The sequence below is a fragment of the Bactrocera oleae genome, chromosome 3 (genome assembly GCF_042242935.1).
Source record: "Bactrocera oleae isolate idBacOlea1 chromosome 3, idBacOlea1, whole genome shotgun sequence".
NCBI lineage: Eukaryota > Metazoa > Arthropoda > Insecta > Diptera > Tephritidae > Bactrocera > Bactrocera oleae.
Window position 1 is genome coordinate 86,790,944 of NC_091537.1, and position 19,035 is coordinate 86,809,978.

The window sequence follows — 19,035 nt, forward strand, 5'->3', positions numbered from 1 at the left end:
AATATTTGTATTCTCCTATTACTGAATATTATTATTGCATTTGCTTGCTTTGAGCTTGTTAACAATGCTGGAGAGCATATTAAATAGCACGAAGCATACTTTAAGGCGCTTCAATATTTCTTAAATGCTTTGTACATGAAATTGACTTCAAAAATATTTTTATGAATTGAAAAAATATTTGGTTTTTTGATTTGAAAAAGTCTTAAGCAGAAAAAATCTGCCTTACCGCCGTATACCTTTTTACTGCGGTCTTCCAGCAGATCAGCTAGGAGCTCAAGGGAATTCTAAAATTTTCAAAACGAAACGCCGATTATTAAATACATTAAATTCTGTAAATATTTTTATTTATTTTTTAAATAAAATCACTCTTTAAAAAAATTCACAAGCAAACGTGTTGCGTAGCAAGTGGATATAACCTGTTAATTAAGCTCTAATTGTCCGGCAATCATCATAGTAACTACTTCTACACTTAAATAAAACACTAAAAAAATAAATTCGTTTACTGCGCTAATAAAATTAGCTTCGAGTACATGCACATCTAAGCCTGCTAATGAGCTATTCAATTTAACATAGCACACTTTTAGGTGCTTTGCCCACGTTTGACGCTTATATACTTCACTATTGCATCGCTTTTGTTATCTATGTTGATTAAGAGTTTATTTATATTAATTTCCATTGCTACAACACTATTTTGTGCATCGCTTTATTGCCAATTTTCTGGTACTTTGTAACAATTTTTTTGAAGTGGCTAGTAAAATACTAGAATTAATCTTTGATTCATTGCAACTAGAAGGATCTACAGTTCATTCTTAATTAAATTATGCTTATCTAGTTATTTGTAGTAGTTTAGGTAAATATTATTTTATCATGGAAAAAAAAATGTTTTTCTTTAAAATTGAAACATGAAAATTTCGATTGCATATAATTAAGGTGCTGAACATGCCTCAGAACTGTTTGTTTCTTCTAAAGGCTCATTTCTCTGAAAGACCAATTTAGACTTCTACTTTTGCATTTTTCACTATTAACATAAACAATGTAAAGATCTCTTAAAACCACTGTGCCATTTAGCCTCAAGTCGTGCTCTTTGGAATGCTTTCCAATGAGTCAAAAGTTGTGAAAATAACAATTTAGTCGGAAATAAATATTTCTTTGAGCAAACTACGATCTAAAGATCGATTTTTGTTAGAAGTTATTTGCGCATATATATGGTGGATCTCTTGAAAGGTTCTAGAATCAAGACTTGCAGTAAGATTTCTATATATACGTTTAAGGATGTCGTCTTGATTCCCTTGTTTGAAAAAATGTTATTTATATCAATGTTTGATCAATCTACGTCAAACTTAATCGCGAAAGTCTGACCATAACACATAAATGAAATTGAATCAACTAAGGAGACCAACTGATTATGATTAACATATAAGCACGGTATGATTCTGATCACATTCGAATCATTTTTCATGCTAGAAAAAAGTCTTCAGCCTGCCAGATGGAACTGGAGCATGTATTGTAGTTGCCTTCTGGTTTCTCTGTTTCTTTTCAGGTTTTCCAAAAGAGCTCTAGATATTAAATATACCGTCTGATCAAATTTGATCCGCACTGACAAAAAATTTAATTTAGACGTATTCAAATTATTAAATTTTTTTATCAATTCGGTTGGCGGGCAATGCTGTAATAGACTAGTCCAGGTCAATTTTGAGTTGGTATTACTTGATTTTATAGATATCACTAATGGAAGATAATATTGTATAATCTCCATTGATGAATAGCCATATAATCTAGTATTACATTGCTAGCTCTGAAAGCTCTCCCTTGAAGCATTCATCAAGCAAAACACATCTACTAGAACTCGAAAAAATTCCGTCACTTGTTAAAAACTGTGAAAAATTCGCAACAATAAAATTTATAAGCTCTTAAAAGTTTTTAACATAATTTCTACACCGAATTTTGGCATACAGATGCCGAGACCTATAAGCCAGTAAAAGGTTTTTATGAACTTTTTAAATATAAAATTCACAGCTTATAATTTTGGAATTTTTATTTGAGTGAACAAGCATGACTTACTTGATCCTTTTCAAACAGGTGATATCCCAAGCGTAATATTCGCTGTTCCCCGTTCTTTCCTATAACTCATTTTTTTCACATAAAAAAATTACAATGTATCTAAGTTTCATTTTGTTACTCCTTCCATATTTACTGCCATAAAATCTTTAAGTAGGCTCTTAAGCTATAATCTATTAAATATCTATATTAACCCTATATGCATATTCTACTCGCCACCTTTAATGCTCCCAGCGCTAAATAATGTGTTAACTCCTTACTAAATAAATAACTTTACTGCGCTTGCCGCTAGCAGCTTATTTATATTTTGTTCCAGCATAAAATTGACCCCACGCCAATCATAGCACATTCGCTTAATAGCTCACGACTGCTTAGCAGCTCAATAACACGCACTTACGTTTTTATTATACGCCCTGTAGCAGGCAACAACTACAATACACATATAAGTATATATATATATATATATATATATATGAATATATATGTATACCCTCACTGTAACGCCACTCACTCGCATTAAATAATAGTTCCGTAGTATTTGCTTTGCTCTGTTCTATGCTCGCACCATTTCTTACCCTAGCGGACGGCTGCTGTTGCGCCGCGCGCCTTAAGTGCCAATAAAAGTCAATCTTAACACTTTTCCGATAACCACTTAAGCTTTTCACATATTTCACCAAGACGCCAGCAACTGCATAAATCAGCTAATAAAGGCGTTTGTCGAGCGTTAGAGTGAAATGATGGAGCAAACACAAAATCCTGTAATACTAGTAATAGTTAAGGAAGCCACCCCTTTGGAGTGAGTGTTTTTGTGTTAAACTATTTTCTACTGAAGGATTTTATTGAACAAATGTAAGTGGGATTTTGGTTGTGCTCGTAAAAAATTTGGTTACTTCAAATAGTTGAAGCGTTTTCGGTGTTTCTGTTCATAGGCAGTCAGTTTGCCACTGCGTATGAGTAACCGCAAGCAAGCACAAGTTATTGTAATATTTTCATCAACAATTTAAGAACTTAGGCTGAGCAGATCATAAGAATATTAAGCCAATGAAATTTGGAAGTTTTAAGTATGAAAATATTTTAAATATTTTAAGTATTTCATTAATTTCAACGTAAAATCCTTTGATATGATATTTTGACCGTAATAAAAAATATGACAGTTAGAAAAGTATTAAGTAAAATATATTTTTTTTTAAATTTTGTTTGTAGTTCTTTTTTGTGGTTCCAAATATTTGAATATGAATCTTATAATATTTTATTTTTTTCCATAGGTGCTGTGGCATCTTTTTTTATATTCTGCTGAGTTTAAACTTATGCGATAGATCGCAACTCTATTGTTCAATATATTGTATTTAAATTAGATAATTCGACAATACTTTCCTTCTGATCCCTATACTTGTGTACTTGTATTATACAATTTATTGTGATTTTTTTGTTTAGGTACTTCGGTGCTGCGGGAACACTATATACACTATATAACTATAGACTTTACCACTCTACCACCGACTAAACCATCAATTTTCAACAACATTAAACATATAAACAAAATATATGTTTTTTTTTTAAATTTGGTTAAAAATAATTTCAAATTTTTAATTTATATCAAATGTTTTTTTTCGCCTTTATTCATATTTCTAAAATTTTCAAAATATTCAAATTATTTATTCTACTTCTGTTGTATTAATTACAATTAAAACAGTAAACAAGAAATTGTAACTCAAAAATAATAATTTAATATTAAAAAATTTAAATTAAAATTAATTTTTATTACAAATTATTTAAAAAATAATAATTTTTTGAAAAACTTTGAGTTTTGTAGGTAAAATAAATGAAATTTAAAAAAATTTAAATATGAAGAAAATTTAAAATATTAGGAATTTTTCAAATATCAACTTAATTATTTAATTTTGCAACGATTTTTGTAACTTAGAAATAAAATTTAAATAAAATACATAAAATTTAAAATACTAAGTAATTTTTAAACTTTTTAAAAAAAATTATTTTTTAAATTTTATTTTGAACTTTAAAAAAAAATTTTTAATTTTTTAAATCAAATTTAATTTTTACTTTTTTTTAATACTTCTTAAATTCGTTGAAATTTTGTTTATTAAGCTTTGGTATTAAAAAGATTTCAATAAAAATAAGTGTACAAATGGTAAAGGTTTTCAAAAATTTGCTTTATAATTAGTTTTATTTATAATTTTTTAATTCAAAGTATAACTTATAATTCTTGAATTATTGTTTTTTTTTTAATTTGTGAATTATTTAATTTGTTATTGGAAAACTTATAAATTTATAATTAAAAAAAAGTTTGTAATTTTTACTTTTATTTCTATTTAGTTTTTAATTTTCTTTAATTTTTTAATATTTGTTCAATTTTTGACAATATTAAAATTTTTTTTTTTTTTTTTTTTTAGTTTTTTATTAAACATATTTTAATAAAATGAATATAGGTAACAATAGTAAATATTTTCAAAAATTAATTTTTTAATATTTTTTTATTATATATTTTTTTCTTTTATCTCATTATTATTTAATTTTTATATATTGTATAGATTTTTATTGTTTTTAATGTTTAATTTCTTAATTTTTTCTTTGTTCATAAATAGCATGCTTTTTCTGATTCTTCTTGTTTCTTGTCTTAAGTATTTTCTTAAAAAATAAAAATATTAAATAATTAAAACCATATATACTCACCACAGCGCGGCACGCCGGCGTCCGATAAATATCACTAGCGCCAGAGAGGCTCTGAAAATATTTCTTTGTGCCGTAAACGGTATCCATTTTTGCGCTCCTTATGTAGTCTGCCGTGCTTCTTAATGATGATGTAAAATATGACGAAAAAATAAATATGTCTCACTCTTTTAATTTCGCTGCACTAGTGAGCACTGTGCGTCTATTTATTAACTTCAAAAAAATTCAGTAATAACCACTTGCAACGCAGTATTTTACATTTAACGCTGATTTCGAAAATTTTCATATAAATAAATTTTTTTCACTGACACACAGGATCACATATGCATGTGTATGAGCATCAGCGCTGGCCAGTGGCTGTGAGCGGCATATTGCTAAGTGGATCGCGACAATTTCATTGTCATAACGTGCGTCACTCACACCGTCTTTCATGCAACATATCAACAGCGCCGCTGAAGTGACACCTGAGTCGCAGTTGCAGGCGTCGCGCGAGTATATGCGTGTCTGTAGGTGGCTCAGTGTATGTGTTGCGGCGCGTGGAACTGTATTAATAGCATCAACTAATGAATGCAGCGCAGCAAAAAAACAGAAAAAAAAGTTGGAAAAGTGCAGCTGGTGCTGTTCACGCTTAATATGCGTAATGAAATTGAGTTGGCAATGGTTGTTGTTCTTGTTGTTTTTGTTATCGCTTGCACATTTTTGTTGCTGCTACCCTGCACTGGGTTCCGTTGCCAACCGGCAGCGATTCGGCTTGTAAGTTTGCTTGTTCCGTTGGTTTGTTGTTCAGTCGAGTTGTTGCTGTTGTTGTCGTTTTTGCTTGAAGCATTAACATCAGTGTTGGTTGTCGGCGTTCTGACGTTCGTTGATGATGAGCGATGAGCTGCCGCCGTTGGCTCTTTTTTCTGCTACTCGATGGATTTTATGTGGTAGGTGAGCGCTGTAGCTTCAGGTGAAGTGTTTCATAAATTTTCTGTAAAAAAAATTTTAATTTTGTTAATTTAAGGTATATAATTAATGGAAAGTTTGACAATTTGGATTTATCTTCTTTAAAGCCTTAATTCATAAATACAGATTCTCATATCAGAAAACATATAGTTTTGCATTAATTAGAAACCATTTTTATGTTGTCTTTCCCTGAAACCACTATGAGGAAAATTGAACATAACCTCACAACTAACTGTATGGTGCCTTAACTTAGGTAGAGGTCGCAAACTAAAGTATAATTTAAATAATATCGGACCTCTACTGGTCAGGTATAGAAGAAGCAGCTATTTATATTTACTTCTTCTTAAATTTCAAAAAACCTAATTGGTCAACTCTTTCTCAAATAGCTTGCAATTAATTCGAACGCCGCTACAAAAGTCATTCTTAGAGTAGAGGTCTTCTTACGGCATGTCATATATAAAAGGTATAAAATATGGCAACAACAAAAGAAAATGCACTGGCTCTTTAGAATATACGGGCACAGCAAAATGTCTGCATTGAATGCGATTTTTTGATAGAGCTTTCAGTTCGCTGATACTTTCCCTAATTAACCCTTTGACTTCTTTTTCAAGCTTGCATTTTTAAGACGGTCTTCGGGCTTCCGCGATATCTGCTGTCTTGTGGGTTCCGCTCCAGCTGCAGATTTCATCCATTTGCTGCCGCAAAGTTTATATAAGTCTAACCCTCTTTACGCCTGCATATTTCCTCGGTTATTGGCGTTTGTGGACATCTTGTTCAAAGTTCTGTATTTTGGGTTGCATTTGGCCACCTAATCTTTAAAAATTTATTCAGACACTTATGAACAAACACTTGCATTATGCTTGACGAGGTGTTGCTTATCAACCAAGTCTCGCAACTATAAAATTATGAATAAGCGCCAGATTTTATTGACTTGTAGAAAAGTAATCCAAACTTTGAAGAGTCTGGTGCTTACATCAAGCATTCAGTTTTAGACCCGCTTTGTTTGACTCAGCGAGAAGGACGTTGATTTTGATTTGCTTGGCAGATTTTCTCGAAAAGATTAAGCAGATGTCGTTTACATAGTCAAAATTGTCAAGGTCCCTTAAAGTTTCATCTAATATCACAGTTGCATGCTTTGATCGATGATGAACATAATGTCATCAAACAGACATAAGAGAGCCCTGTCGAACGTCGATAGTCTACGAATATCAATTACGGTGCAGTGTGTCACTCTATCGATTGCTCGACAGAAAAATTTACACCTTAAGAAGTTAAATTGATTTAAAAAGGAGCGGTAATGCCTGAAGCTTGCTGTTTACATATTGAAATATCCAATTTTCTTTTAAGGCGGTTCAGCAGAATCCTTGTTAGCACCTTCGACGGTATAGAAAGTAGCTTGATGCGTATCTAATTGCGGCATTGGCTGTCTTCCTAGCTAATGCGGCTCTATCGACCGGGATAAGGGGTATAACCTTTCATCGCAAAGATGCTGAAATGTATAATGCGCCTAACATATACTGGTTGAGTCGCTCAGGCCTAACACTTGACATGCATCCTTTGAACGGGGCTCTAACTATTCTACTACCATTAAAAAGAATTACAAATTGCTTCACTGAAAAAATTATCACTAACATGAAAATATACTAAGCATTATTTAAGGTCTGAGTAATCAATGAGTAATCCTTCTTATAGATTCCCACAAATTCATTTTGCTTCAAGTCATCTGGATGACCACCAATTTTTTGATAATATTTTCTGCATACATCTCATTTATGCGATGCCAAATAGCCTGTCATTACTTAGTTTATGAGATGTAGTCATACTTCAGGATGCAAACGCTTGACGCGAATTTCGATAGGTTTCGCGGCCTCACTTACAGTGTCTCATACTGTGGAGGCCTCAAATGTTTGTGGTATTGCCTAGATAGTGCGTACCAAACTGTGACCAGTGAGTACTCCCATCATGATCCTACAGTATTTCGTTCAAGAGTCATGAACTTTATGTATTTTTGATTTACTGCGATGTACATAAATTTTACAGTATTGCACACAGGTAGATCATTCGATTAAAAGGTTCCGAAAGCAAAATATTATAATATCATATTATGAAAAAATATATATATATTTGGCTTCCACCATCATTTCAGGCTAATAAGTACCCTGCTTTTACTCTTCTTATCCATATTAACCTATGAGAAAACCCTAATGGTAACGTTCAACATGAGTCTAATCCAGAGATTGAACTCAATATATGTATCCCATGAAATTGCACTTTTTCCATCATTAACCACATATAGTCTAAGTGGACTAGAAAATGTATATCATATACAAGCTTTATTAACATAAAAATCAATTGATTTTAAGGCCAAAGTGACCCATTGCTATTGTCAACGGTTTAAAATCACTCAATTAACATAAGAAAATCAAGGCTAGTCAGCTTTCAAAACTTAGACAGCTGATTTTTTCATTATGTCGTGCTAACAACAGCAATTTGGCAACTCTAACACTTTTATCTTGAATTCTTACCTTACTAGATTTCTATATCAAGCAAAGTAGTCTGAAATTATTTATTTATATCGAACGCAGCATGTCCTTAGTCTACAACAATTTTTCAACAACAACAAAAAATATTAGAAATTAAATTGAACCGAAGTGCTTGAGGATTGCCACCCGCTACGTATTATATTTACTTAATTGTCAAGTCACTTTATTTAGCGCGCAATTTACAGCATACAACTTGTTTCTTTTCTACAACAACAAGAAATATGATATACGCAGCAACAAATGGAAAGAGATAGATAAATTGCAAGTCAGCGAGTTTAAAGGCCAGACAAGTAGTCAAGCCGCGCACAAAGTCAAACTGACTGACAATGCCAATATCACAGCGCCACAGCGAACAAAAGTGGACAATCCTGTTTATGCAACAAACAAGCGGCCGCAAGGAGTGGAGGCAATGGAAAACTGCAAGCGAAAAATTAAAAAAAAAAAACGCTGCAGGGAAATTCTCACTTTTCGGCGAAAACTTCAACGGCAGCAAAAAGCAACAACAACGACGAACAAACAAGTACAAAGCAACGCCCAAAGTCCAAGTCCAAGTCTGAAGCCCACAAACAACGCATCATCCGCTTGGCGACAAATAAATGGCAAAGCAGGAAAAGTGAACAACAGGCGTGTGGAAGCGACCAGCAGTTGCCAACAAGCAAACTGGGGAGTTTTACCAAATTCCACTGCCACAACGGTGACTGCCCGCTTTTGTTTGTTGTTTGCAACAAAATTGAGAACGAGTTTTGCGCGCAGCAAGCGCTAGCAACAAATAGTTGCAAGGAGAATAGTGAAAATTTTCGGTGCAAAAAAAAAGCAAATAAATTGCACATTCAAACAGCCAACAGCTTGCAATGCAATATGGACTATGGACACAATGATAGCAACAAAGATTAGCGCTTCGTAACACAACTTTACAACAAAGCAGCGCTGCTTACTTACAAAGACGCTTTTCTTAGCATTCTTAGACGGAGGAAATGCAGCTAACAGCCGCTAGCAACAGACAGATAGTGGAAATTGGAGCACAAGAGGTGAAGACTACTTAACAGCGGGCGACAATGAGGCGCAGCAACAAAAGCAATGCGCGGGCAGTAGAGATAAAGTTGTGTGATTAGCCAGCGGCTAATGGAGTAAAAGGAAATGGAATGTGTTGGAAATGAGTAGAAAAATGTGAAAAAAGTGAAAAATAATATACAGCTAGTTAAGCTAACATAAATGCTGTATATACAACAGTTGTTGAAAAAACGTATAATACGAACAGAATCTGCTAGCTTTAAGTGCAGTGTTAGGGCTCATATCCACTAGTTTAAAATTAGATATATTTGTTGTTATTTGCTTGTTATTAATAATGGGTTCCTTAAGATCTCGGTTCGCCTTCAAACATCCACTCTGGATACATTTGTCAGGTAATGATCGACAAGATATGATTTTTAGGCCACACATTTAACACCTCAGAAATTTTTTTCACAAGAAACGACTTTTTTTGAGAAGTCACCAATACCCGAATTTATCTATAACAACAAAAAAAAATATTTTTTTTGTTTTGCTTTTTGGATTTGCGCTAATTTTAAACAAAGAGTTCTTTTTCACACAGAGATACATTTTTGTTTTGGAAGTTCTCCTGGAGGAGAACTACAGGATCAAGGGTATCCATAACTATTACAAGCTTGTTGTTTATTTTCTCTCGACTCGCACTTGATAGATACACTTAATTTGAATTTTGATAGCAGCGCCATGAAGTAATCAGTTAGAAAGTAATGTCAATCGACTATGTTAATACTATTTATTACTTGACTGAAATAATTTATTAATTCACCAAAATAATTTTAAAAAAATTTTAACTTAGTAAATTTACATGCTGAATTTGCTAATTAACATAATTAAAACTCATAAACTTAAGAACCATTCGTCTCAATTTAAATATGAACTGAATGTTGATTAAACTATTTAATTTTCTTGCTTATTAATATCAGTTGAAAATTATTGTTTGACCATATTAAAACTTAATACTTTCAATCTGTTAATTCACTAAATTAATATTGTCAATTTGTCAATCGACTTTATTAATATTAATTATTAATTGATAAAATTCAAAATTAATATTTTCAACTTGTTAATTATTTAATTAATGTAGTTAGTTTACTAAATAAATATTGCCGATTTTATTAATTTTAATTATTAATTGACTAAACTTAAACTAAATACTTTCAGTTTGTAAATTGACTCAATAAATATAGGTAAATTAACGCTGTCAATTTATTTATTAACTTTGTCAATTCGTTAATCAACTAAATTAATGCTATTTAATAATTGACTATATTAAAACTTAATACTTTTAATCTGTTATTTCATTAAATTAATATTGTCCATTTGTCAATCGACTTTATTAATATTAATTATTAATTGATTAAATTCAAAATTAATATTTTCAACTTGTTAATTATTTAATTAATGTAGTTAGTTCACTAAATAAATATTGCCAATTTGTCAATCAACTTTATTAATATTAATTATTAATTCACTAAATTTAATATAAATATTTTCAGTTAGTAAATTTACTCAATTAATATAGGTAAATTAACGCCGTCATTTTATTTATTAACTTTGTCAATTCGTTAATCGACTAAATTAATGCTATTTAATAATTGACTAAATTAAAAATTAATACTTAAAATTTTTCAATTCACCAAATATATACTGTCAATTTGCCAATCGACTTTATTAATAATAATTATTAATTGACTAAATTGAAAAATTATAATTTGAATTTATTTATTTACTCAATCAATATAGTTAATTAAATAAAGAAATATTGCCACCTTGCCAATCGACTTTAATTTGATAATTGAGTCACTTAATATAGTTAAATCAACACCGTCAATTTATTTTTTAACTTTGTCAATTCGTTAATCGGCTAAACTAATATTCTCAATTCGTTAATTGTTTCAATTAATGCAGCTAATTTCTTGTTTTACCAAAATAGCACATGCTAATAATTGACTAAATTAAAAGTTTATATTGTCAATTTACTAATTCACTAAATTAATAATTCCTAATACTCAATTAACTATCTTAAGCTTCCTAAAAATACTATTATACGTACTGAAATTTTTTTTGAAGACAACTAAACAAAAATGCATGCATTTCTGCATGAAAATTAATGTTTTTCTTATTTATTGTCATATTACGTATGTCAGTTGCATTCAATTTTAGCAATTTACACGAATATGCGTCACTAGCAAGCTACCAATAAAGTGCAAAAAGCAGGCAGGTGTGGCAAGCGATTTTACTAAAACTATCGAGCATACCAATTTGGCGGATTTTTACCCAATTATGTGTTATTTTTTATTTATTGCTTACTATTTTTTATTTTATGTTGTGAAATTCCAGAAATTGTAAAGAAATTAAATACTTTTCATTCAAGTCAGTTGGGTCCGGCTACCTTTGGTAACAAAGCAAGTTAATAATAGTAAAAAATTTCATCAGCCTGCTCAGTGGCAAGTCTATAAAGCTTTCAAATGCCTGCAAATTTATTGATATTTTACTCAATATGTCACTGAGACGCCAGCAACAATAATTGGAAATTTGAAATGTTGATAACTCCATTAGGGTGCAGCATAGCCTAGCCCGCTACAAAGCACACACCAGCTTAGTGTGGTATTTATTGGCGCTCCGGCACTTTGATATTTCTCTAAACTAAGCATAAATATATCTAAATATGTTGCTGTGTATTGGTAGCGCCACTGAGGCAAGCACATTACTGTCAGCAGCATAGCGCAACCTAACAACATATTAGCCACTCAAATTGTCAGCCAGCAGGTGTTGTTGCGATCAATAGCAGTTCTCTGTGGTGTGCTTATTTTTTTGTTATTGTTGTTGTAGCTTTCTTTCCTTTTTTGCACAATAAAATATGAGAAGTTAATACAAACGCTGGTATTTGCAATTTATAACCAGTTTTACTACTTACTGCCTCACGCCCACAGCCACAAGCAGACACTCCTTTCTTGGCACTTTGCATTTTCTGTATACCATCATCCTTCAATTCACTTCCATCGCAGCTTTGCGCTAGCCGCAACCTTTAATCTTCATCGCTTTTGATTAATCACTAGCTTCTAGCCGCTTTTCTCTCCCTTTCAACGCTCTCTTTTACTTGAATTCACTCACATACACTCACTCTATCTAGCTCTCTCTCAACTTCTCACCTTTTTCCAGCCATCATAACTAAATATTTATATATAATCACACATACATACATATATTTGCAGATACCACCATCCATCTACAGTTGGCATGCGTGTTGCATGCATCTTTGCAACATGAAATTGATGTCATGTCAGCTCGGCATTGCTTGTGTCAAATGCCAGATTGCTACCGCCACTGTCGCCACCGCTATCTCAGCGCCAGCTACTCGTACTGTGGCCTCCACTGTGTGACACCTTGCGGACCCCGCTGTTGCCGCAGTGACAACATCATGCACTTACACACACACACACAAAGGCGCAAGCAGACGAACAGCCAGTTGTTGCAAGATAATCAAATACATTTATTGGAGGTATGTATTTGAGATATATATATATATACCGTATGTGTATACCGTAAAGCGCGCTCTTGGGCATCACAAATATTCACTCCACTCAAAAGCACGCAAAGCTCACACACACATGCACACAGACACAAATATTACTGTTTATGCTTATTTATTTATTTGTATGTATGTATGCATTTGTTATATTGCTTGTAATCAAGCAATGCCAATAGTTTGCGTCAAATATTGATTCAACGCTGATCGATTGGCCAGCCAGCATCACACATACGTGCATACATATACATGGTCGGCTGTGCAGCCAAATGCAAGGAAAGTGATTGAAGAGCTTGTAGTCGTTCTTATTACACATATTGCTGGCGAATATCTATGCATACGTTTTCTTGTTGTTGTACATATGGTACATATAAGTACTTTTACTTGGATTACAGTTTATTCGTGCGGAAGTCTCGTCACTGGCCACGCACGAATTGATACGAACTACTAGTTGCGAATCTAATAACTTCGAGACAAGAAATGCTATAAATGCGGATATTCGTATATAAAGTAAAATTATTTCCGAAATTATAAAATAATTTAATTATATATCTTATTTTTCTTTACTTATTTTGTTCCCTGTCGGTATCGGAACCACTACTACAAATTTAGTAGATTCTAACATCAGCAATTGATTTTATTATTTTTTCTCAAATATATGTTTGTTTAATAAAAGCTGATGACAGCAATTCGATTCCTTTTTCCTCACACTCAGCATAAATTGACATAACCTTTAAGAGAGGGTTTTAAAATATCTTCCATTTATTACCAATACATGGAATTAATTTTAGCAAGATGTAGTGGCAGTATTTTACGAAAATATATCGAAGAAAAATCGTTATTAAACTGTTTCAGCTTTACAACCTTCTGTAATATATTTAATTTTTTTTTTTAATTTAAGTAATTACATAACAAGAAAGTAGGTGGCAACACTCTTTTGAAAAATATTTGAACCTTAAACACCTTTGTATCCTCATGCATTTTGTTTATATCATTAATTATGTTGTTTAAAATTTTTCGAAAAGGTGGCAACCCTTCTTAATAAAAGTTTTAAATTTAAAGGATTTATTAAATTTAAAGCCTGTTCACCATTATTATACCGGTATTGTAGTGGTTTGTGTGATAAAAATTTATTTCTATGAAATTTTTCGAATTGGTGGCAACTTTGTACCTTTTTTGTTTCATCTGTTAACTAATGCACTGATCAATCAAAAGTAATTGTTCATATCAGTTCAAGCTACACTATACTAGTAATCTATACAAAACGTGCGTGACGGTATTTTGTTGCGTAACACAATTTCGTTGCGTTCTACTTTTATATATACTTGTAGTATAGTAAAGTAGAAAGTAGTTTAACTACCACAATAAATATCTTATTCATTTAGGGTAAAGCATTTATTTATCTCAATCTAAATCTGTCTACTTGAAATATAAGCCACGCTCATAGTACACAGTTTGCCACTTACGAGTCGTAGTCGGTTCGTGACAACATTTTACTCCAGTTTACGTGGCGTGGCAGGTACAACAGCGGTTTCACTTCGGCAGCCAAGTTGACCGTGCAAAAGTAAATTTTTGGCACAAACACTCACGTGTGTGTATGTGTGTGTGTCTTTAGCATGTGTGTGTATGAGAAATGTACGCTACAGTATTTAGCAGATTTGAAGAACCGCTGCGGAGCATTTGCATGGGATGAATTTGTTTGTTCCTTCCACATTTTCACCACACAGCGAAACAGCATTGCAAAATACTTGACATCGAACGTGACACACGACTATAACGACTGTCTAACACTTATTTAGGCGGCAAGGTGTTGTTGTTTTCACTTCTCTTTGGCACTCGTGCGTTCATTAGAATTGTTACAATTAAATTTGTCAAAATGTCTGACCAGCGCTGAGGTATCGTGTGAATCGCCAGCAAGCCAGCAAATGTGTCGGCGCCCAGTCACAAAAGTTGCACAAACCAACGCTCTAAAAGCAACGCACCCAAACTGGCGTGCACCTGCCGGTCGCACCTCAACAACTTCAACTTCAGCTCTAACCAGACTAGCTCCACTTCGGCTACTAGCTTTGCTATAATTTTATCAGTTTTTGTGCGCCTTCTCTGCGTTGCTATTCACTCAATCATTTCAGCATGCTTTTGTGTCTCATTTCCTGTCTGCTTACCACAATTGGTTGCCGTTGCCCGCCGTCGGCGCAGACTTCCAGCTAAAACGCCAACTCCAATGCCGATTCTGTCTGACGCGCAGTGAGAGTTAATTCTTTTCGTTTTCTACATTATTATAGATATTAAGTTAGTACGTGCTAGTATGCCCATACATACAAGTATACTTATTTACTTGCCGCATATTGTCAATATGTTAGTAGAAAGGAAATTGTAAATTTCCGTTATTGATGCGATAATGATTATATTTATTTGCGTTCGTTTGCCAGCGGAAAGCACGATTGAGCTTTTAGTAAAAATGCCAGCAAGTTTGTGTGTGTGTGTGTGTTTAGAGGAGAATTTAGCCTCAATGCTTAAGTGTTTCCTAACCTAAATTGTTGTTGAAAAAACAAAAATTTTAATACTGAAGTTAGCAATAATATTTTGTTTGTTTGTGTTTTTTGTTTTGTTTTCTCTTTCGTTGCTTTAGCCAAGAAGGTCAGTGAAATTTTCGTTTGCTCCACTTTTGCAACTAGCGAATTGATAATTAGGTTAATATATCGATTAAATTAACGAATTCTGCTATAAAATAACTTTTGAAATACAGAAACAAACATTAACACCGATTTAGGTCTGCTCAAGTTAATTATCCATAAAACGTAGTGAAGCAGAAAAAGCAGTCATAAATTGCCTAATTTAGTTGGAAAGCTATTATTATTGTAAGTAGTACGGACCTTTAATTTCACTACAAAAATTTTTTTATTTGAATAACATCCTTTGTTTCGTCAGAATTTAACCATTTCGACTGCGTTCTCTAAAGACTAAGCTAGCGCATCGCCACTTTTCTCAGCATAACTAGCCGTATCTCATCAAATAACGCACCGAATGTTGGATAGCTGTGACAATCAAAAATTGGACCGCCTGAAAGAAGCAATTGCCCAGTAGCGACCAGCTTTGGTCAATAGGAGAGGAATTCTGTTCCATCAGTACAAAAACATATTCATCGACAGTGACTTGACAAAAGCTCTGTGAGCTTAGTACGGTGATTCTTACATGCATGGCTATAAGTGATTACTTTTTGTCTCTGTCTATGCCGAATGATTTGGCTGGTGAGAAATTCAAAAAAAGTTTGTGGCTGTGTCCCAGTTTTTTTGGAATAATGACGCGGATTTTTAAGAGATTAGCACTATAAAATTAGCTTCCAAATGGCAACAAGTTAACTAAGTAACAAAGGTGCATATATTTCCTTTTACTACAACTTATATGATTTGGTCACCAATAATTTATCTCAATAAAGTAATAGTAATAGTTTCAAGACCTTTTTGCCCGGCCTGCTGGAACTAGTTAGCATGATAGATATTTATATGTCTTAGATGATGATAGCTCGCTCTTTAGCTTTAAATGTGTGAATCCGTAATAGCTTTGGTATTTAAACTAGGACAGGCTGTAACTTTTGTGAGTTGTGAGTTCCAACCAATTTCGCTTAGTTAGATATCCTTTAGGTCCAAATTAGACTTTAAAGAATTATAGGCTCTAACTTTGATACAGTTCAGAGCAGTTTTTTGTATGATATACTAGCATCATAACAAAGTACCATTCCTTTTAAAATGTATTCAAAAATTTGTAAAGATCAACGTTTCTCCACCATAACTTTTACGGAATTTCAATACTATATCACACCAAGAATTATTCTAGCTCGGAGGAAAGAATGACAGATAGCTATTACGAATCGCGCTCGAGAAAATGAAATACAATGATTGATGTAAGAAAACCCGTATTGAGTTGTAATTTGAGGACTCCCTATGAAGGAAATGCTAAAGTGGTGAGTTAGCGTGTGGCGAGTTCACATATGTTGTACTAAGGTTAAGGTGAGTTAAATAAGCAAAATAACATAATCTGATTTCTTATAACAGAAATTATAAGTTTCAACTCTTGTTTTTTTTTATCTGTTCATTTCTGGGAATATATCTATATATTATTATTTTAAGGCATTATTTTGTAAAAATATATAAAAAATTATCTTTTTCGATTTAAGATTGGACTTTGACATCGAATAACTTTTGAACGTGTTAACTTAACAAAAAATCATTTTAGATCTTTTTTGTAGACTGTTGAATTCGCTACTAGAATATGTTTTAATTTTTACCATACAGGGATTTGTTCAAATTAAGATTAATATTATATTAAGAGCTCTAATTTCAACATAATTCATTTTTTCCATCATTTCGTATCTAAAGTAAAAAAATTAAAAGTTTTTAGCGCACCCTAATGCATATTTTTCATATTTTTGTAGCTCAATGCCGATTCATCTTTGTTATAATTTGTATACCCGAATATACATAAGTAGGCCGAGAAAAGAAAGTGTTATAGAATAAGTCAATTTATAGCTTAGCCATTGCGGATACTTATATAATATTCCTTCGTCTTCCTAAAAAGAATAACTGCGAAAAAATCGTTCAAGATTTTTTCAGCTTAAGTGCGTTAGTATCAAAATATCGTTATTGAGAAATTGTAACTCGGACTTAATCTTGTGAAATATTTTAGAAAACTTCTTTCCTACAGTTTTATAAATTTTAAATATAGATATATTTTAAAATCTTCACCGAAATTGCGTGAAATTTTTCAGAAAAACCGCCCATACCTCCAAACACATTTCAGACATATTTTACACACCTCAAAGCTGCCAGACAATTAAGCATCAATTTAATGCATTTATTCATTCAATATCCCGCACATTACTTTTTGATGCGCCAAACAAAAAGGAAGCGAATTTTACCTTTTACTTGTTTACCCCTTTGCGGTCTCACGCACTTCTCCTTTTGATTTCCCATTACATGTACGCACTTCAGCATTCGGAACGCTTCGATTAAATCGCCGAATAAAAGAGAGGTGTTATTCCAGTCAGATGAGTACTACACACATAAAGCTTTAGCGATCGGAAATTGTGGGGGAAGGTCCAGAAAATTTGCTACGCTTTGTTTAAAAAATTAAAGCGGCCTTTGTAAACTAAGAAACAGGTATGCTCCAAAAGTTATTACAACAACGAGAAGGGAAAAGTGTGAGAAATTAAAAAAAAACGAAGACAAAGTAAATAATATGGAAAGCATAAAAGCTAGTATTCTTCCACATATACCAAAATCAAATAAATAACATAATAAAAGATAGTAAGAACTACGAAAAAAAAGCCAAAACAAAACAACATAAAATGTGGAAAAAGTCGAATTATTGAAAGATTTACTTAAATGTGAAAAAATATTACTAACAAAAAGAAGAGTTCTTACAAAAGCATGAAGGCATGTGACCTACTTTGTTTAAAGTGTTGCGCATGCGCAAGCAACGTTAGCCAAACGCGCAGCCAAGCGCAGAGAGAAACAACGTTTGGGCGCTGTGTTGGCGGTAGAATCTTCAAAGCAGAAACAAAACGCGGTATAGAGACAGATATATACCAACTTACAAACAGACAAAAATACAATTATATACAACAACAAATTGTTTTCTTCTTTTGTAACTTGTTAGGGCTGCATTGAAGAATTCTACATATGCCTGTTTTCATTTAAGGTATTTGCCCGTCTGTGCGCACAAGTAAGCCCATAATTTAAGTGCTTGGCATTGGTCACAGTGTGGTTTTTTTTTTTTTTGTTTTCTTTTGGCTTCTTTTTTTGCCAAACAGTAAGCAGCGGCCGCAACACAAAAAAGTAAAATAACATATAAATGTAGTCACCAAAGCTTAAACGCATAGTAAGTTTTTGTCTTCTTTGAGTTGCGGATAGAAAAGTATGTAAACACCCAGTAGGAATAACAATGTCGAAAAAATATAATTTTAGTAAAGAGACTAGTAACTATTAAGTTGGGACTGGTCTGAAAGTTGTTATATTAACACTAGATGTATATAGACCAATCAATTGAAAATCTATGTCTCTGTTTTGTTTCTTGTTATAAATGGTTTTGAAAAGGGTCTAAATTTTAAAGCTTGTAATTTCATCGTAAAATGCGATCCTCTTTTGGGATCAGCCATATAACCAACCTATAAATATATATATTTACATCTGAGACTTTATTATACATAACTAATTTTACTAAAAATTT

The 19,035-nt window shown here is 32.5% G+C and overlaps 1 protein-coding gene across 1 annotated transcript in view; it reads right to left on the reverse strand.

The window, feature by feature from the left end:
- Nucleotides 1-19,035, reverse strand: part of LOC106615312 (mucin-2) — a 102,983-nt gene that overhangs the window by 41,004 nt on the left and 42,944 nt on the right. Inside the window, exon 3 of the mRNA XM_036359759.2 lies at nt 4,750-5,716. Within this exon, the coding sequence (XP_036215652.1) occupies nt 4,750-4,836 (87 nt within the window). The 5' untranslated portion in view covers nt 4,837-5,716. The remainder of the gene's footprint in view (nt 1-4,749; nt 5,717-19,035) is intronic.